The 21,337-nt window shown below is 47.6% G+C and overlaps 1 protein-coding gene across 1 annotated transcript in view; it reads left to right on the top strand.

Annotated features, from left to right (window-relative positions):
* Window positions 1-20,483: 20,483 nt before the first annotated feature.
* Window positions 20,484-21,337, top strand: part of SV2B (synaptic vesicle glycoprotein 2B) — a 38,450-nt gene continuing 37,596 nt past the window's right edge. The window contains exon 1 of the mRNA XM_056865749.1: window positions 20,484-20,976. Within this exon, the coding sequence (XP_056721727.1) occupies window positions 20,484-20,976 (493 nt within the window). The remainder of the gene's footprint in view (window positions 20,977-21,337) is intronic.

Raw genomic sequence — 21,337 nt, 5'->3', positions numbered from 1 at the left:
CTTTTAACTGGGGATACCAGAGATTGAACCTGGGACCTGAGAGCCAGCGTGGTGTATGGTTAAAAGTGGTGGACTCTAATCTGGTGAACCGGGTTGGTTTCCTCCACATGAAGCCTCCACATGAAGTCTGCTGGGTGAACTTGGGCCAGTCACAGTTCTTCCCGAACTCTCTCAGCCTCACCTACCTCACAAGGTGTCTGTTGTGGGGAGAGGAGGGGAAGGTGATGGTAAGCTGGTTTGAGTCTTCCTTAAGTGGTAGAGAAAGTCGCCATATAAAAACCAACTCTTCTTCTGTGAAACACAGGCAGGATGCTGCTGCAGTCATCTTGTTTGTGGGCTTCCTAGAGGCTACTGTGTGAACACAGTTTGGCCACTGTGTGAACAGACTGCTGGACCTCAGGGACCTTGATCGGATCCAGCATGGATTTTCTTAGGTTCTTATGTTCTTGGTAAATGCCACAAAATGGCAGCTACAGGTTTCTTCCAAGAAGGCTGATGGTATTTGTTTCCTTCATCTGTCGCAAGAACATTGTGCTAACTGTGCTAACTTATTGCCTTGTACATTATGTTTTTAAGCATTCACACCCATGAAATGTCAAACCTAAAAATATCATTATTCTTTAAAAGCCAGTGAAAATTTTTAATTGCTCTTTTCCTAAACACAAACACCCCTAAAGAGAAAAAAAAGGGACCCCCCCTTTTTTGTGAAAAGACATTTTCAAATAAAGTGGGCAACTTTTTAATTAAGTGGCATGGCATCTTCATTTTGTGTCATGAAGGAGAGGAAGAAAATGGGATCTGAAGATTCCCCCTGAATCTCATGATAATAAGCGCCAGATAATAAGTGCAGATACCATGGAAAAACATGAATGTTGTCTTTCTTATACAATTTTACAATGGGTTTAGATGTTAGTTGTATTGTTCTGCAGTAGAAGGAAAGATGGCCGCTCCAAACCAAAATGGAGACAAAAAGCAGCAATTGGTGAAAGGGAGACATTGTTTAATAGTTAAATTGCCCGGTTTGATTCCCCATTCCTCCAGGTGAGCGGCGGACTCATTGTGGGGAGAGGAAGAGAAGGTGATTGTTAACCAGTTTGATTCTCCTTAAAAGGTAGAGAAAGTCGGAGTATAAAACCAACTGTTCTTCTTCCTCCTGTGCCCCAGTCATCCTGGTCACAATTAAATTGTGGAATTCAGTTCTAGTGAATTCAGTTCTAGTGGATGTCGTGACGGCCATGAACATCAATGGCTTTAAAGGGGGATTCACAGATTCATGGATAGGCCCTTCTATGGCTACTAGCCATGGTGACTGAAGAGAGCTTCCATATACAAAGGCAGCAAACCTCTGAAACCCTGCACTAAGAGGCAATATCAAGGAAAGGCCTCGGCCTCTATGCCCTGTTGTTGGCCCTCCAGGGCCATGGCATATTGGCCCCCGTGTGAAACAGGATGCTGGCTGAGATGGACCACTGGTCTGAACCAGCAGGACTCTATTTATGTTCCTACATTCTTCAGTTGATATGATAAAATTTATTGTTTGTGGCCAAAGGCCATCACAATCTATCATACAAAACATTAAAATAACATAAAATAACATTAAAATAACTTTAAAACAGTCTGACCACCCCCCAAAGAAACTGGTACCGTATATACTTGCATATAAGCCGAGTTTTTCAGCCCAAAAAAAGGGCTGAAAAAGCCGAACTCGGCTTATACGCGGGTCAATACGGTAGAGGGGGGAGGAGGGGGAGGGAGAGGAGGGAGGGGGGAACTTACCATTCTCACCACCGCCGCCGGGCCCGCGAGGGTTCCTCCGGCCGGCAGGGGCCTCTGCAGGGCCGGCAAGGCCGCGCCGCCGCCCCCGCCGGGCCCGCGAGGGTTCCTCCGGCCGGCAGGGGCCTCTGCAGGGCCGGCAAGGCCGCGCCGCCGCCCCCGCCGGGCCCGCGAGGGTTCCTCCGGCCGGCAGGGGCCTCTGCAGGGCCGGCAAGGCTGCGCCGCCGCCCCCGCCGGGCCCGCGAGGGTTCCTCCGGCCGGCAGGGGCCTCTGCAGGGCCGGCAAGGCCGCGCCGCCGCCCCCGCCGGGCCCGCGAGGGTTCCTCCGGCCGGCAGGGGCCTCTGCAGGGCCGGCAAGGCTGCGCCGCCGCCCCCGCCTGGCCCGCGAGGGTTCCTCCGGACGGCAGCGGCCGGCAGGGGCCTTCTGCAGGGCCGGCAAGGCCGCGCCGCCACCCCCGCCGGGCCCGCGAGGGTTCCTCTGGACGGCAGGGGCCTCTGCAGGGCCGGCAAGGCCGCGCCGCCAGGCCCGCGAGGGTTCTTCCGGCCGGCAGCGGCCTCCTGCAGGGCCGGGAAGGCTGCGCCGCTGCTGCCGCCGCCAACTCTCCTGGTGAGTAGGGCGTTCAGGGGCTCTTCCCCCTCCCCCCCTTGAATGGCACTGGGGTCGGGGTGGGTTGGGAGGTCCTGGGAGGCCGGTGGGAGGGCGACCTGGGGCAGGGGCAAGATCTTCCCTGCGCTCTAAAATGGCGGCCGCCATTTTAGAGCGCAGCTTTACCAGAAAAGGGAATTTCTTATTGACCCTCGGCTTATACGCGGGTCAATAAGAAATTCCCTTTTCTGGCCTCAAGTTTGGGGGGGTCGGCTTATACTCGGGTCGGCTTATACCCGAGTATATACGGTAATTAAATATATTAAATACCCTGAATAAAAACAGCTTTAGCTCAGATTTTCTTGGCTGCTAAAGCAAAGAGTGACACTTTGTAGGAAACAACAGGATTGGCACCTGACAGGAGAAAGAGCAGTTTCTCTGAAAAAAGATTTAGGCCCTTTAGAAATGCTCCGAGAAATTTAGATCTGGGCTCTGTGTAAAGAGGACAGAATAAGGTGTAATGAGTTAGGTCCTCTGGAACTGCAGCTCCACAAATACATAGGCGAGAGTCCCATGGTGTTTGGGAGTAACGTCCAGCTGTCCAAGCGGTTGGCATGGTTTGAAACCGGAGGGAGGTAAGAGCTATTCTGAGGTTATGGAAGGGGATACTGACCAGGTATGAAGCTCTGACATGATCCCTTTTAAACTGCTTAAACCATGGCTGATATGTTTCTGGGAAAATATTTTGGATTTTTGAGGAATAATGGGTGTTAGGGCTAGCGTGGTGCAATCCAACAGGGAAACTGCGTTTTAAATAGATAGCTTCTCAGATCAGCATGACACATTTTCAGTTCTCCTTAATTTGACTATGCAAAAAATCTGGTGCTCACTACCCCCAAAATGGGTCATGTTTGTCTCAGTAATCCTAGAAGTTTGGGGCAGCGGTGGCAGATGAGGGAAGAAATTACCTTTCCTCGGAAGGCAGGCAGTAAGATCTGCTTTCAGTTTGAAGCATTTCTCAAGTTACCGTTCTCCAGTCGGATCTCTTCAGGGAACCCAGGTTCCTGTAAAGCATCCGTAGCCCAATTTGCCACGGTATGTTCTCTCTCACACACGGGCACGTCTGGGAATTGTGCACCGTTTCGGGTGCTGTTGTCTCTGTGGTGATTTATGTGGCAGCAAAAACAGTTTTAAATAATTCATTGAGTCCATTTATGGAGACAGTCCAGAATTGGAACTCCGCTTCCCCTCCTCCCCTCCTCCCGGTTCCTGTTTTAATACCTTGCCAAACAGCTGTGTCTTCCTTGACCTCCTGCCAACCTGTAATTTGGACCAAGCGGGCATGTGGATATAATAGTGGAAAATATAACAAGCACTGTAGCATCTTTGGGAGAAAAAAAACACACAACCCAACTTGGTGCTATTCTATTGACAAGCCAAGTGTTATCTTATGCCCTGTGAGGAGCGGTTAAAACACTTACAGTTGTTTAGCTTGGAAAGAAGGCAGTTAAGGGGAGACATGATAGAGATCTATCAAATGATGCATGATATGGAGAGAGTGGACAGGGAGAAGCTTTTCTCTCTCTCATAATACAAAAATTGAGGGGGGGGATCATCTGCTGAAGCTGGAGGGTGAGAGATTCAAAACAGATCAAAGGAAGTATTTCTTCACACAACACATAGTTAAATGGTGGAACTCCCTGCCCCAGGATGTGGTGACGGCTGCCAACTTGGAAGGCTTTAAGAGGGGAGGGGATATGTTCATGGAGGAGAGGGCTATCCATGGCTATTAGTCAAAATGGCTACTAGTCATGATGCACACCTACTCTCTCCAGTATCGTACCTGTTATATTAGGTGCTGTGGAACACAGGCAGGACAATGCTGCTGCAGTCGTCTTGCTTGTGGGCTTCCTAGAGGCACCTGGTTGGCCACTGTGTGAACAGACTGCTGGACTTGATGGGCCTTGGTCTGATCCAGCATGGCCTTTCTTATGTTCTTATGCTACGTATCCCCCCCCCCCCCCGCACCCAGTGATCAGCCACTGTCTGTGGTGCTGAAATCTCTCTTGGAAGCTCAGGTTTTGTTTATCCCACTGACCTTTCATCCGCCTTTCAGCTCTTGTGAAAAGGATCGCATGCAGGATCTATGGCGAAGACAGCTCACTTAATAAGCCCCGCTGAGAGTACTAACAGGTGCAATGTCATATCCATGAGATAACTTCTTGGCTTAAAAAAAAATCACCACCACTGGGATATTTGTCCTTTCTTTTTCTTTTACTCTTTGAGATTCTCTTGGGAGCAGCCCCAGAAAATTCTGGGAGTTGATATTCAGAACGTATCCTTGCGAAGTGTGAAAGCCGTTACCCTGTGGTTGAATTTTTTTACCAATTAGGCAGCAGCCTGCTCTCAATATTACCCTAAACTAATAAATCTGCCTGCAGTAAACTTTGGGAAAACCTTTTGCTGCTGTAACTCAAGTTTTTCCCCCCTGCAAGGGGATGATCTGTGTATGCAATTTTGTAAACTCTGATTAAAAAATAACAAAGAAAATATAAAACTGGCTCTTCAGATGCTTTTTAGGGCCAGAAGAGGGAGAAACAGAAGGCGTAGCGGTCATTAACTATACTTTATTCAGAATCCTGTGACTGTAGAGGCTGCAACAATTTCCAGTATGTAGGTCCTCAGGGCCTCAAGAATAATCCGGGTGTCTAAAATAAATCCTGATGGCAAGATGTCTTGGGGAACACAAAGGCAAATTGATTGGCCACATGAGACAGGCTTCTGTTTTTTGTTCAGTGATCCGTGTGCAGCGGGGGAAGGGGGGAGAATCCATCTGTTCAGAGTGTGCTTTTATCTTGCAATGATTGGAGGAGAAAGAAGCTCAGTGGAAAAGAGCGAGAGTCCAGTAGCACCTTAAAGACTAACAAAATTTCGGGCAGGGTATAAGCTTTCATAAGATATCTGAAGAAGTGAGCTGTGGCTCATGAAAGCTCATTCCGTGCCAAAAATTTCATTAATCTTTAGGACTCTTGAACTTTTCTACTACTACAGACAGACTAAGAAAAAGAAGAGTTGGTTTTTATATGCCGACTTTCTCTACCACTAAGAAGGAATCAAACCGGCTTACAATCACCTTCCCTTCCCCTCCCCAAAATAGACACCCTGTGAAGTAGGTGGGACTGAGAGAGTGTGACCAGACCAGGTCACCCAGCTAGCTTCATGTGTAGGAGTGGGGAAACTCATGTGGAGAAGTGGGGGAATCAAAACCTGGTTCTACAGATCAGAGTCCACCGCTCCAAACCACTACACCATGCTGGCTCTCTAACACAGCTACCCAACGTGATCTATCTTCTCTTCCTGTTCTGGTACAACAAAAGCGAAGCATCACAATGGATTGATAAAATCATCATTCCCAGAGGTTTTTACCTCATGTAGGGAGTAATTCATGCATGTGTAATGAAAAAAACTCTCCCCAAAGCAACGCTAACTGGTAATACCATACAGCCCGATTGCATTTACAATTCTTATTTATGCAGGGGGCCATCAATCCATATGGGCTGATAGCACAAAAGCAGCCCTCATTCCAAAGGAGCTAACTGTTGGCATTTGGGTGCAGTGGTCAGAGCATCAGACTAGGATCTGGGAGGCCCAGGTTCGAATCCCCATTCTGCCATGGAAGCTCGCAGGGGGATCTTGAGCCAGTCACTCCCTCTTAACCTAACCTACAATCACAGAGTTGCTATTGTGAGGATAAAAAGAGAAGGGAGGAGAGATTGCTGATCCCTGGCACTATCTGGCTGTCTTCAATCAGAGCCAGGGCTTCTTCGCCCTGGCCCCAGCCTGGTGGAACTCTCTATCTAATGAGACATAAAAAACATAAGAAAGGCCCTGCTGGATCAGACCAAGGTCCATCAAAGTCCAGCTGTCTGTTCACACAGTGGCCATCAGGTGCTTCTAAGAAGCCCACAAACAAGATGACTGCAGCAGCATTATCCTGCCTGTGTTCCCCGGCACCTAAGAGAATAGACCTACTCCTCTGATCCTGGAGAAAATAGGTATGCATAATGACTAGTATCGTTTTGGCTAGTAGCCATGGATGGCCCTCTCCTCCATGAACATGTCCACTCCCCTCTTCAAGCCTTCCAAGTTGGCAGCCATCACCACATTCCGGGGCAGGGAGTTCTACCATTTAACTATGCGTTGTGTGAAGAAATACTTCCTTTGATCTGTTTTGAATCTCTCACCCTCCAGCTACAGCAGATTCTAGTATTCTGAGAGAGGGAGAAAAGCTTATCCCTGTCCATTCTCCCTAGTCACACTCTCTCAGGCCTACCTACCTCACAGGGTGTCTGTTGTGGGGAGGGGAAGGGAAGGTGATTGTAAGCTGGTTTGAGTCTTCCTTAAGTGGAAGAGAAAGTCGGCATATAAAAACCAACTCTTCTTCTTCTTCTCTCTCCATACCATGCATAATTTTATAGACCTCTATCATGCCTCCCCTTAATCACCTTCCTTCCAAGACCAGGGCCCTGACGGATTTAGCCCAATTCCACAGGGATTGTAAGATGGAGATGATCCGCCAGGCTTATGGTTGAGGGTAGAGATGGTGGTATATCTAGAACCTGGCCTCCATATCCCCTTATTCCAACCTTCCACCCCTTTAACCCTGTTTCCTGCCCTTTTTCCTGGGTGTGTTTTCCTATCCTATGTCCATTTCCATTCCAGCATGGTGTAGTGGTTAAGAGCGGTGGTTTGGTGGACTCTGATCTGGAGAATCAGGTTTGATTCCCCACTCCTCCACATGAGCGGCGGAGGCTACTCTGGTGAACTGGATTTGTTTCTCCACTCCTCCACACAAAGCCAGCTGGGTGACCTTGGGCTAGTCACACTCTCTCAGCCCCACCTACCTCACAGGGTTGTGTGTTGTGGGGAGGGGAAGGTGATTGTAATCCGGTTTGATTCTTCCTTATGTGGTAGAGAAAGTCGGCATATAAAAACCAACTTTTCTTCCCTCCCCGCACCCCCATAGGCTGAATAATATCAAGATAGGCACAAGGGCAGAGTTGCCTTGAGAGGCAGCGTGGTGTAGCGGTTAACAGTGGCAGACTCTAAACTGGAGAACTGGGTTTGATTCCCTACTCCTCCACATGAAGCCTCCACATTAATCGGCCATTTGTTGGCATAAATTAATAACTCTGTACTGATTCAGGATGTAGATCGACAAGCAAGGATTTGGAAGGATATTATTATTCATTTAGAAGGCATGTAATTTGCGCGGCTGATTCAAGCCAAGCGTATTATTTGATTCCTGCTATTTATTTAAGCGATTTCTATGCTGCCTTGTCAGAGTCCTGCTTGAGGAAGCTTGCAATTAAAACAATAAGTTAACAATATAAAAACAACAAGCTGTTATAACAGGCCATTGAGATGAGCCCAGGGACATAAAGAGCATAAAATTACTCATGGAATAGACTGCAGTTCAGAAGCAGGCCATTAAAAAAAAGCTGGAATGTTATTTAAAAAACCCTAATTAAAAGCCTGAGTAAGATCACACGTTTTGTGGCCTGTCCTTAAAAAACAGGGGAGAGCATTTCAAAGATGAGGGGCCATCACAGGTGCCCTGTTTTGGGCACCACAATTTAAGAAAGATGTAGACAAGCTGGAATGTGTTCAGATGAGGGCAGCAAAGATGGTGAAGGGTCTGGAGACCAAGTCCTTCTCCAAGCCTGAAGAGGAGAAGACTGAGAGGGGATATGATAGCCATCTTCAAGTACTTGAAGGGCTGTCATATAGAGGATGGTGCCGAGTTGTTTTCTGTTTCTTCAGAAGGTTGGACTAGAACCAACGGGTTGTAATTAAATCAAAAGAGTTTCCGTGTAGACATCAGGAAGATTTTTGTAACAGAGTGGTTCCTCAGTGTAACAGGCTTCCTCGGGAGGTGGTAAGCTCTACTTCCCTGGAGGTTTTAAAGCAGAGGCTAGATGGCCATCTGTCAGCAATGCTGATTTTATGACTTTAGGCAAATCATGAGAGGGAGGGCATCTTAGCCATCTTCTGGGCATGGAGTAGGGGTCACTGTGTGCGGTGGGGGGAGGTAGTTGTGAATTTCCCGTACTGTGCAGGGGGTTGGACTAGATGACTCTGGTGGTCCCTTCCAATTCTCTGATTCTCTGATTATGTGTGTGTGTGTGTGTAAACTGTGATCAAGTTGCTCTTGACTTATGGCTAGGGTTACCAGCCTCCAAGCGGGGCCTGGAGATCTCCTGCAATTACAACTCTTCTCCAGACTACAGAGGTCAGTATCCTTGGAGGAAATGGCTGCCTTGAAGAATGGATGCTGTGGCATGCTGAGGTCCCTCCCCAAACTCTCCAGGCTTCACCCCCAAAATCTCCAGGTATTTCCCAATTGGGAGTTGGCATCCCTACAAGGGGCTTTATCATTGCAAGGGGCTTTATCATTGCTTTCCTCTGCAGACCCATCCTTGGTTGTCTCCCTTCCGAGTACTGACCCTGCTTAGCTTCCGAGATCTGACGAGATTGGACTATACCATGCCGCTGCCCCCTGTCATTATATTGGCCTTATTTACATGGTTTTAAAGTTTGTTGTCCACCTTGAATTTCAGTGGGCAAGTTAAGCTATAAACGAAGTGAATAAGCCAGCGTGGTGTTAGCAGCGGCAGACTCTAATCTGGAGAACTGGGTTTGATTCCCCACTCCTCCACATGAGTGACAGACTCTAATCTGGTGAACAGGGTTTGATTCCCCACTCCTCCACATGAGCAACGGACTCTGATCTGGAAACCAGGTTTGATTCTCCACTCCCACACATAAAGCCTGCTGGGTGACCTTGGGCCAGTCACAGTTCTCTCCGAACTCCCTCAGTCCCACCTACCACACAAGTTGTCTATTGTGGGGAGATAAAGAGAAGGTGATTGTAAGCCAGTTTGAGACCCCTTAAAGGCAGAGAAAATTGAGGTATAAAAACCAGCTCTTCTTCTTCCTCCTCCTCCTCCTCCAAATAAATATATGGGGATGGGCCACGGGCTATACTTAGGTGAGGGATCACTTGGGCAAGGCCCTGTAAGTTTCTTGGCGGAAGAGCGCGGCTAAAAATATAGCAACACATCCAGTGTCTTATTGTTTATCTGTGAAATAAAGGGCAAATCTGGCTACTACCTTTGTTGTTCCTATGCTTGTTGCCTCTTGTACGTTCTCATGGCATGTATCTTTGGTTTGGGGAGGGGCCTCAGTGGGGTATAATGCCGTAGAGTACACCCTCTGGAGTACCAGGGGAACTGATCTTGGTAGTCTGGAGATCAGTTGTAATTCTGGGAGCTCTCCAGGCCCCACCTGGAGGTTGGCAACCTTATAGCTAGAGGTCACTCAAGCACTCACCCTGTGGAATTTCTGTGAGCATTTTCAACTGGTATTGTTTCAGAGGGGCTTTTTGTTAGCCTACTGGCCCTACTTGAAGAAGTGCGGAGGGGCTGTGGTTCAGTGGTAGAACATCTGCTTGGCATGCAGAAGGTCCCAGGTTCAATCTCTGGCATCTCCCGTTCAAGGGACTAGGCAAGTAGGTGATGTGAAAGACCTTTCCCTGAGACCCTGGAGAGCTGCTGCCAGTCTGAGTAGACAATACTGACTTGGATGGACCAAGGGTCTGATTCAGTATAAGGCAGCTTCATGTGTTATGTGTTAAAGATGAGATATGGTGGGCTATAAGATGTGGCTACTTTGATTAAAAATCTGTTTATTTATTGATTGTGTGTTTCATTGGAGATTTGAAACCTCAATTTTCTCCTCTTCATTTTATCATCATAACAACCTTGTAAGGCAAGTTCGGCTGAGAGAGTATGAGTAGACTAACTTCACACAGTGAGCTTCCATGGCAGAGTGGGGATTCGAACCTGGGTCTATGAAGGACGGTGCTGTATCTGGAATCTCATAGAATCATAGGAGTCAAGGGACCACCAGGGTCATCTAGTCCAACCCCCTGCACAATGCTTTACTAGCATTTAATTCATCATGGATGAATCCTAGTGGTCTGTAAAATTGACATAATAGAATAATAATAGAATGGGTATATATAAAACCTTAGAATGGGTTTTACTTCAGCTGCCATGGCTTCCTTCCAAAGGGTCCTGGGAATAATAGATTTTTGTGAGGCCTCAGAAGATTTTCTGAAGATCTCCAGCCCTCTAATTAGGGTGGCCAGGTGGGTGGTTCTGGCGGGCAATTGCCCGCCAATCCACCCGGCTGCTCCGGAACAGGGATTGCGAGCATGACACAATTACGTCACTTCCGAGTTTACTCCCGAAAGCGCCTCATCGATGCGGCCAAAACCTGAAAGTCACACAGTCGCTCCGTGCACAGCTATGCACGCATGCAATTGCCCCAACCCTGCCCCCAAAACCTCCCACCAATGGAGAGGGGGGACCTGGCAACCCTACTTCTAATAGACCCTCCTTAATAGGACTATGGTTCCCTGTTGGAAATCACCTGGTGGACGTCTGTAGACCAGATATGCCTGAGGATACATAGAATCATAGAGTTGGAAGGGACCACCAGGGTCATCTAGTCCAACTCACTGCACAATGCAGGAAATTCACAACTACCTCGCCCCACACCCCCAAGTGACTCCTACTCCATGCCCAGAAGATGGCCAAAATGCCCTCCCTCTCATCATCTGCCTAAGGTCATAGAATCAGCATTGCTGACAGACGGCCATCTAGCCTCTGCTTAAAAACCTCCAGGGAAGGAGTGCTTACCACCTCCCGAGGAAGCTTTCCACTGAGGAACTGGTCTGTTGGAAAATTCTTTCTAATGTCTAAATGGAAACTCTTCTGATTTAATTTCAACCCGTTGATTCTGGTCCGACCTTCTGGGGCAACAGAAAACAACTCGGCATCCTCCTCTCTATGACAGCCCTTCAAGTACTTGAAGATGGTTATCATATTCCCTCTCAGTCTTCTCCTCTTCAGGCTAAACATACCCAGCTCCTTCAACCTTTCCTCATAGGACTTGGTCTGCAGACCCCTCACCATCTTTGTTGCCCTCCTCTGGACACGTTCCAGCTTGTCTACATCCTTCTTAAATTGCAGTGCCCAAAACTGAACACAGTACTCTAGGTGAGGTCTAACCAGAGCAGAGTTCTTTATTTGTGCCAAAGCTGGATTTTGTTGAAATCAGTTCCAGTTGTGTATTTCTTGTGCTGAGGCTGATACTTTGCAGGCTCTCTTCTAATGTGGTCTGCTCCGCATTGGGCTGGGGATAGATTCCTGTCTTTCAATGTCATAATTCTCAATCCTAATTTGGTGGGGGAGGGAAGAAGATTGATTTAGCCCAACTGTTTGCACAACACCTTTAAAAATGAATGCTGGTGGGCACCTAGAGAAAAGGTCTCTCTGTGCTCTCAGAAAGCATGACATCTTTTATTAGCATTTACAGTTTGGTGAGGGTGGGTGAGTCTTTGGTAGGGTTGCCAACCTCCAGCCAAACTCCTGGAATTGCAATTTATCTCCAGTTTACAGAGATTGATTCCCCTGGAGAAAACCGTTAATTTGGAGGGCGGACTCAGTGGCATTATACCCTGCTGAGGTTCCTCCAGCCCCCAGACTCTGCCCTCCCCAGCTCTGCCCCCAGATCTCCAGGAATTTCCCAACGTAGAGTTGGCAACCCTACTTTTTGGAACAAATCCGCAGCCTCTCTTTTAAAAACCAGGATAATCTACCACAAAGCCGTCCCCCCTTCCACAAAAGGTTCAGTTTTCTCAAGATTAAAACCGCAAAGGTTAAAGCCGTCCCCTCAAAGGCCAGAAGAACAGAACTTTGCAGCTTACTTCTACCGACAAAGCTCTCTTTTTTCAAAGGTTATCAATTTTATTGAATCCTTCCATGGAACAGCAGATTGAATAAGGGAACAAGGACAGATTTTCAGGCCAGAAAACAGCCCACGATGGGTTTGAACGGAGAGCAGGAAACATGCAAACAAGAGTATAAATACACTACGGTTAGTTTCCTTTTTTTGTTCCAGCCAAACAAAATAAATTACCCCAGGGGCCAGAGGAGTTTCCAGAGATGATTGGTTTTTTAAGTGGAACCAAATGAGACGGTCTTTGCTCATTAACTAACGTCGCTTTTCCTATGCAGGGGGCTAGAAGCTCAGCAGAATGGCCGAGCTGGGCTTCTTTCCCCCCCTTAGAAACGGCGCTTGTCCTGTCTTCTTTCCTTCCTGGCTTCCCTAGGAACTGAAGAAGTTCCATGCTGGGAATTGGTTGCTGAGCAATTCACTTTTCCAAAGCTTTTGCAGGCCTGATTGACATTCATGATTTCCAGGGCTGCAGGGACCCTCGGTAATGAAATGGGAGGCATAACTGGTTGTCGCCCTTAGAAAACAGAGGCAATAATATTACTCTTTGATAGAGCAAATAAATTATCTTGTGCTATGGTCTGTGCTAGAGAGAGCCAGCGTGGCGTAGTGGTTAAGAGCGGCGGATTCTAATCTGGTGAATCAGGTTTGATTCCCTGCTCCTCCACATGAGCAGGGGACTCTAATCTGGAGAAGCGGGTTTTGTTCTCCACTCCTCCATATGAGTGGCAGACTCTAATCTGGAGAACAGGGGTTCAATTCCCCAGTCCTCAACATGAGCAGTGGACTAATCTGGAGAACTGAGTTTGATTCCCTACCACTTAACACGAAGGGCGGACTCTGATCTGGAGAACCGGGTTTGATTTGCCACTGCTCCACATGAAGGGCAGACTCTGATCTGGAGAACCAGGTGAAGCGGGTTGTGCTGTTCAGATGACACGCTCTTAGAATGTATCACTTACTGAGAAGTGAAGTTATCTTATTCAGCCAATCATCGAGTAAGCAGGACTCAACAACTTTACTTACTTTTAAAAAGCAAGTCTTTTTATTGATTTACTTCTAGTAAAATATGTATAAATGCAGATTATCAAGTCTTTAACACTTCTATAAAAACTCTTATCAAAGTACAATGTATGTATTTACAATGCATGAAGTAAAAGCAAGCAAGTCTTACATGCTATTCAGTTTCAAAATCCAACTTCTAAAATATAACAGTCAAATTATTCTGATTCAGTTCAAAATATCTAATTCATAAAGTCTAGAGTAATGTATTTTAGCCATACATACCAGTCAGCCTTTTCTTGAGAGCCTTTGGAAGGTTCTCATTCTCTGGGCTTACTGTGGCTGTATTTATACTGTTTTAGACTCATTAAGAGTGAAGGGGGATTTTTATTCCCACTTTCAGATAGCATTTTTATCCATCAAGAGGGATACCTTTTATTCCCTCTTTCAGATAACATGAGCAGTGCAGTAATGTCTTAGTTGCAGCTGTTCAGTTCCCCATGACCATATATGGGCTTCCTTTCCTTTAAGTCTATTTTGCTTAAAGTATAAACAATCATTTCTGAGTTTCATGATCACGTTATATACTCAATTTTCATACCATTCTCATCGTTAGTACAATACACATTAAATGAGACCATTTAGAAATCTATAACACAATATATAACTATATAAAGCATAAAACACAATTATTGCTTACACTGCAACTTGTAACCATCTGGTTAGTATGAAAGGTAGCCTTCAGCAAGGTTATAGAATGTAGCCTTTAGCAAGGTCACAGAAAGCAAGAAGTTACTGCCTTGAGGTTATAAAAAGCAAAGTTGAAGCTATTAATGCACTTACAGTGCAGTAAGATCTTTTTAGTGGACCTTGAGGATGGCAGGACTTTTCTGCCTTTGGGATTCAGCTGACAGCTGGCAGCTGAATCAGAAAAGGTGATTTTAGTTACATCTTACTGATAATGAAAGTGACTCTATACTTCTCTCTTCAAGGACAAGACCAGGGTAGCTCTTAAAGAATTCTGACCTTGAGAGAATTCTGTCAGCATTTTGTAAGCTGTTACCAGGCTTTTTATTACACAAACCTCTGCAGTTTATGGTTCAGTTTTATATGCTGTGTTCAAGCTCTACATGGAATTAATTCCGCACATGTACACAAAATACCATAATTATGTCAGAGACCGTGACACAGGTTTGAATCCCCACTCCTCAGCATGAGGGGCGGATTCTAATCTGGAGAACTGGGTTTGATTCCTTCCTCCACATGAGCGGAGGACTCTGATCTGGTGAACTGGATTGGTTTCCCCACTCCTACACATGAAGCCAGCTTGGTGGCCTTGGGCCAGCCACGGTTCTCTCTGAACTCTCTCAGCGTCACCTACCTCACAAGGTGTCTCTTGTGGGGAGAGGAAGGGAAGGAGATTGTAAAATGTTTTGATTCTTCTTAAAAGGTAGAAAAAGTTGGCATATAAAAAATACTTCTTCTTCTTCTTCCAGATGGCAATGCTTGGTACTTGCCTGGGGCCCAGACTGGTTCAGGGGAACTCAGACAGCTGCTTTTTCACTCCCTTGCATGCAAGTCCTTGGATTCTGTACCCCCGTTCTGCTCTTGGACTGTTGCAGGCGATGTTTGGGCGCAGAACGCATTCATCTCTTGCTAGGCACTTTCCAGTTCCTTGAAAGATGTTTAACTTGTGAGAGTGGAAGTGCCTAGTGCCCAAGGAACATTCCCTCTGCACAGGTCTGGGGGATCATGGGTAGCGCACGTTCCTTCTATGTGTGGGAGTCCTACTTGACACAGCAGTCACCTTAGAAAGCCAGGGGGCTGATGTGGTCCAGAAAGCTTTTGCCCAGCTCCAGCTGGTGCGTCAACTGCATCTATTCCTGGGACGGTCAGCTCTAGCCACAGTGAGCTGGGCCATAAGCAATAGAATGGATTTCAATAGGGAGAAGTGTAAGGAACTTCACCTAAGCAGAAACAACATAAGGCACAGATACAGGATGGGAGATAGTTGGCTTGACAACAGTACATGTGAAAGAGATCTGGGAGTCTTAGTGGACCACAAACTGAACATGAGTCAACAGTGTGATATGGCTGCTAAGAAGGCCAATGCAGTTCTGGGCTGCATCAATAGGAGTATTGTGTCTAGATCAAGGGAAGTAATACTACCTCTGTATTCTGTATTGGTCAGACCTCACTTAGAATACTGTGTCCAGTTTTGGGGTCCACAATTTAAGAAGGATGTTGACAAGTTGGAGCGTGTCCAGAGGAGAGCGACCAGAATGGTCAAAGGTCTGGAATCTATGTCCTATGAGGAGAGACTTAAGGAGCTGAGTTTGTTTAGTCAGGAGAAGAGAAGGTTAAAGGGTGACATGATATTTAAATATTCAAATATTTGAAGGGATGTCATGTTAATGAGGGAACTAGCTTGTTCTCTGTTGCTTCAGAGACTAGGACACAGAGTAATGGATATAAACTAAGAGAAAAATGATTCCACCTAAACATTAGGAAGAACTTTCTGACAGTGAGGGTGGTTCGACGGTGGAATGCGCTGCCTCGGGGGATGGGGGTGGAGTTCCCGTCTTTAGAGGTCTTTAAGCTGGATGAGGCTGGATGGCCATCTGTTGGGAGTGCTTTGATTGTGGGATCCTGCATGGCAGGGGGTTGGACTGGATGGCCCTTGTGGTCTCTTCCAACCTTGTGTGATTTTGTGATTTGTTGTGATCCATGCCTTAGTTACATTGAGACTGGACTACTGCAATGCGCTCAACTTGGGGCTACCCTTGAAGAGTGTTCAGAAGTTGCAACTAATGCAGAATGCTGCGGCTAGATTGTTGGTCAAGGTCGATCATACTGGCTACCGATCCATTCTAGAACCCTTAAAGCCTTACATTGCTTGGGGGGGGGGGTGTTGTGCCATCAAGTCACTTCCGATTCTTGGCGCCCCTGTCAATCAATGTCCTCCAAAATGTATTATTGTTAACAGCCTTGCTCAAGTCTTGCAAACTGAGGGCCGTGGCTTCCTTTATAGAGTTAATCCATCTCTTGTTGAGTCTTCCTCTTTTCCTGCTGCTTTCAACTTTTCCTAGCGTGCTTGTCTTTTCCAGTGACTCTTATAGTCTCATAATGTGACAGCCACAATTTAGTCATTTTAGCTTCTAGGGTCAGTTCAAGTTTGATTTGATTTAGAACCCACTGATTTGTTTTTTTGGCAGTCCAGGGTATCTGTAACACTCTCCTCCATCACCACATTTCAAAGAAATCTACTTCTTCCTATCAGCTTTCTTCATTGTCCAGCTTTCACACCCACACATAGTAATGTGTCTGGAGACCAAGTCCTATGAGGAAAGGCTGAAGGAGCTGGGTATGTTTAGCCTGAAGAGGAGAAGACTGAGAGGGGATATGATAACCATGTTCAAGTACTTGAAGGGCTGTCATATAGAGGAGGGTGCTGAGTGGTTTTCTGTTGCTCAAGAAGGAAAGACCAGAACCAACGGGTTGAAATTAAATCAAAAGAGTTTCCGTCTAGACATTAGGAAGTTAGATTCTAACAGAGCGGTTCCTCGGTGGAACAGGCTTCCTCGGGAGGTGGTAAGCACTCCTTCCCTGGAGGTTTTTAAGAAGAGGTTAGATGGCCATCTGTCAGCAATGCTGATTCTGTGACCTTAGGCCAGGGGTGGGGAACCTTTTTCCAACCAAGGGCCATTTGCACACTTATAACATCATTCGGGGGCCATACCAGGTGTAGATCTCCCGGTGGGGGGGGAGAGGCTAGGGTTGCCAGGTCTCCGGCCACCACCTGGAGGTTGGCAACCCCAGGGAGGCCACGCAGAGAAGGCCTGGAGGGCTCCCCCGGTCCTCCCCCCCTCCCAGGCGGGAGGGCAGCCAGTGGTGGGCCTGAGCAAACGAGGAGCCAGGGAGGCGCAGCCCGCGGTTGATCGGAAGGGAGGAAGGAAGGAAAACAGAGAAACAGGAAAAGGGAGAGAGGGTGAAAGAAATGGAAAGAGGGGAAGAAGGAAAAGGACAGACAGACAAAGAAAGAGACAGAAAGAGAGGGAGAAAAGCCTTCCCCCTCACACACACACACACCGGCCCCAAGCGACCTGGCCCCAGGCTTCATGCCCTTCCTGCCCCAGAGTCCACAAAAGGCCCCCTGAAGCCTGATCGGCTCCTGCGCGCTTGCTCTGCCGCCGGGAGCCGCGGGCCTCTCCCCCCCGCTTCTCACTGCTCAACAGCCGACAGGCAGCAAAAGGGGCTTGCAGTGTGCCCTGGCATTCCTGCACGCTGTGGCTAGAAGGGGCAACTTTGGGAGAAGCGTCCCTCCCCCTCCTCTCGCCGACCAACAGCCGTCAGTCGGTGAGAGGAGGTCCAAAGGGCGCCGCAGCACCCCTGCAAGCCGTGGCCCCAGGAACACCCTCAGGGAGGGCCGCCCTATGCAGCGCCTCCCTGTCTGGGAATTAAGATCCTCCTAACTGTCCTGCCAATCAAAGAAGCTCGGTTGGTGGGTCCACAAGAAAGGGCTTTTTTGGTGGCAGCCCCACAGTTATGGAACAACCTCCCAGGGAGGTATGCCTAGTCTCCTCACTTTCAATCTTTAGGAGGCAGTTAAAGATAGCTCTATTTAGGACAGTATTTGATTAATCTAGTTTTACTGTTTACTGGTTGTCTTAAATTGTGATGTTAAATTGTGGTTTTGTATGTATTTTTATGATTATTGCTTTGTTTACATTGTAAACCACCTTGAGTTCCATAGAGTAGAAAAGCAGCTAATAATTTTTTTAAATACATAAAATAAATACATAAACCCCAGGTTGGGAAATGCCTGGAAATTTGAGGGTGGAGCCTGGGGAGGGCAGGGTTTGGGGAGGAGAGGGACCTCAGCAGGGGTATAATGCCCTACGGTCCATCTTTCAAGGCAGCAATTTTCTTCAGAGGAACTGATTTCTGCAGTCTAGAGAGTAGTTATAATTCAGGGAGATCTCCAGGCCCCACTTGGAGGTTGGAATCCCTAATTCTTTACATGATATATATTTATATATATTTTTGGCGTCTGCATTTATATTTGTATTCTGTCCTCCTTCCCTGTTCAGGAAATTCCCATGCACAGCGGTTGCAAACATGGCCTTTGACCTCCTTGTATCATTAGATTGCCTTTTGTGTTGAGTCTGAGTAGCTCATTAAAAAGAAAAAGATCAGCATTTATTTCTATAGAATATGACTCCGTAACCTTTCCCATCTAAAGTAAAAAAACAGAGGGGATGAGTCGGCAAAACATTGCTAGAGAACGGGGGTGGGGGTGAGAAGCTTGTCATGCAGTCATCAAGGTGGAAGAAATGAAGGATAAAGAAGCCCCGCCCAATTCTGGGTGTGACAGAGGGATAAGGGAAAGGAAGAGGAAGTTGGAGGATGAAGAAGAAGAAGAGTTGGTTTTTATATGCCAACTTTCTCTACCAGTTAAGGGAGACTTAAACCAGCTTACCTCCCCCCCCCCACAACAGCTGCCTTGTGAGGTAGGTGGGACTGAGAGAGCTCTAAGAGGGTTGTGACTAGCCCAAGGTCACCCAGCTGGCTTCATGTGTAGGAGTGGGGAAACAAATCCGGTTCACCAGATTAGCCTCCGCCGCTCATGTGGAGGAGCTGGGAATCAAACCCGGTTCTCCAGATATGAGTCCACCACTCCAAACCACTGCTCTTAACTGCTACACCACGCTGGCAGGAGTTGATTCTTTGGGCAGCTGAGAACTGGAACAACGGTCAAGAAAATTGTCAGGGAAATGGGGGTAGAAGGGTGTAGGGGCTTGGAGAGCTTTAAAAGTATGGGTCATGGCCAACCAGGGTGGTGTAGCAGTTAGGAACATTGGATTCTAATTTAGAGACCTGGATTTGTTTCCCCACTCCCCACAAAGCCAGCTGGGTGACCTTGGGCCAGTCACAGTTCTCTCCAAACTCTCTCAGCCCCACATACCTTACAATGTGTTTGTTGTAGGGAGGGGAAAGGAAGGAGATTGTAAGCTGGTTTGGTTCTCTTTAAAAAGTAGAGAAAGTCAGCATGTACAAACCAACTCTTCTTGTTGTTCTCCTTAGAGCAGGGGCCCCCACTTGGTGCCCGGGGGTGGCATGGCACCCACAAACACCTTTCCTGGTGCCAGCCAAGTGTTTTTAGTGAGTGGGTGGGGCCAGGTGGCCTGCCCATTAGGGTTTTTGATTGCTCAAGGGAGATCTGATTGGCTGTGCAGATTAAAATAACATTTCAGTGGCAGCTGCCACTACGGTGTTGGTTGGATTCTCTCTCTCTGACTCCTTTTTCCCAGCGTCTTTTAAAAATATCCAAGAATTACAACTGCTCTCCAGACTCTAGAGATCACCAGGCTGCTTTGGAGGGTGGATTCTGCGACATTATACCTGCCGAGGTTCCTTCCCTCCACAAACCATGCCCTCCCCAGGCTCAACCCCCAGATCACCAGGAATTTCCCATCCTGGAACTGGCAGCCCTAGCCTGTTCCTTTGGAAGACTTCTTGTGGTTGTTTTTTTTAGTACTCCCCAACTCCCACACACACACACACACACACACACACACACACACACACATACATACACTTTTGACATCTGTGGGGGGTTGACCTGGTAATATTTTGCTACACGGTGGCACCTGGGTAAATTTAAGGCCATCTATTCATGACTGCATGATGAGGTTTTACTGATGTTTTCTGAGGTTTTTGATGTTTTTGAAGTTGTTGATGTTTTTATGATACTGATGATTTTATGTATTTTAGTGGTTGTTACCCGCCCTGAGCCTGGCTTGCTGGGAATGAGGGCAGGCTACAAATTTGAAAAATAAATAAATAAATAAAATAAAAATTGTGTATGTTTTTCTTTCTTTCCCAGGGCTTGACCTTCAGCAAGAGAATGAAAAGCGAACAACCTCTCAAGCTACCCTAATTGTGGTTCTGTGAAGTTGCTGATCCTTCATGCCTCTTTCCAGACCTCTCTTGCCAGTCGAAGGAAGACAGTGGGACAGTCCTGCGGAGATCGCGAAAATCGTACACTTTTTCCTGGGGGTGGGGAAATAAATCCTCCTGAATTTCACCCCCTTCCCACAAAGTTTCCCCGGAATCCTGGCATCGTTGTGAACGTCAAGTCCCTCACCAAGACCCGAGTCATGTGCATATAGTAAACGACAGATTTAAAACATATTAATATATCAAAGACGTTGCAGTGGAAATTCGCAGAGCGCTAAAACAAGACTCAAACCCTCACGATGGACGACGGGTACCGGAACCAGGTGAATCGAAGTTCTGATGACTACCGATACCAAGGCACCAATTACGAAGGCTACCCACCCCAAAATGGCTACTACCACGGCAGGGAGGAGCCCGGTCAAGAGGAAGACGCCCAGAGCGATGCCACAGAAGGGCACGATGAGGATGACGAGGTCTACGAGGGCGAGTACCAGGGCATCCCTCACCCCGACGACATCAAGGCCAAGCAGAGGAAGAAAGCGGCGGGGATGGCCGATGAGTTCCGAGACCACGCTGACCTCGTGGCTGAAAGGATGGAAGATGAGGAGCAGCTGGCTCATCAGTACGAGACCATCATAGAAGAATGCAGCCACGGGCGCTTCCAGTGGACGCTCTTCATCGTCCTCGGCTTGGCCCTGATGGCGGACGGGGTGGAGGTCTTTGTGGTTGGCTTCGTCTTGCCCAGCGCTGAGAAGGACATGTGCTTATCATCCTCCAACAAAGGGATGCTTGGTGAGTACCTCTTCTCCCGCAGAGCGTGCCCCAGGAGCAGCACTGTAACTAGGGGGGACGAGGGGGGAAGGTGACACCCCTGTGGCATGCAGAGCGGGTGGCAGAACTGCCTCTCCTACAGGAGCCTCTGTGCCGGGTAGGAGAGGCGGTCCTGCTGCCCTCTCTGCATGCCACAGGGCGGCTGCTGCCCTAGGGTTGCCAGGTCCCAATGCATGCACGCGCGCCTGCTGCCATGCCACATCACTTCCGGTTTACACCTGAAAGTGTCACATCGCAAGGGGCCTTTACCACGCAAACTCCCAGTTTAAGTGGTAAAAGGCCCCTTGCGATGCAGCCTCACCTCTGCCCCAAAAACCTCCCA

The sequence above is a fragment of the Euleptes europaea genome, chromosome 20 (assembly GCF_029931775.1).
Source record: "Euleptes europaea isolate rEulEur1 chromosome 20, rEulEur1.hap1, whole genome shotgun sequence".
Lineage (NCBI taxonomy): Eukaryota > Metazoa > Chordata > Lepidosauria > Squamata > Sphaerodactylidae > Euleptes > Euleptes europaea.
The sequence above is the reverse complement of the archived record's forward strand: the minus strand, read 5'-3'. Positions and strand labels throughout refer to the sequence as shown.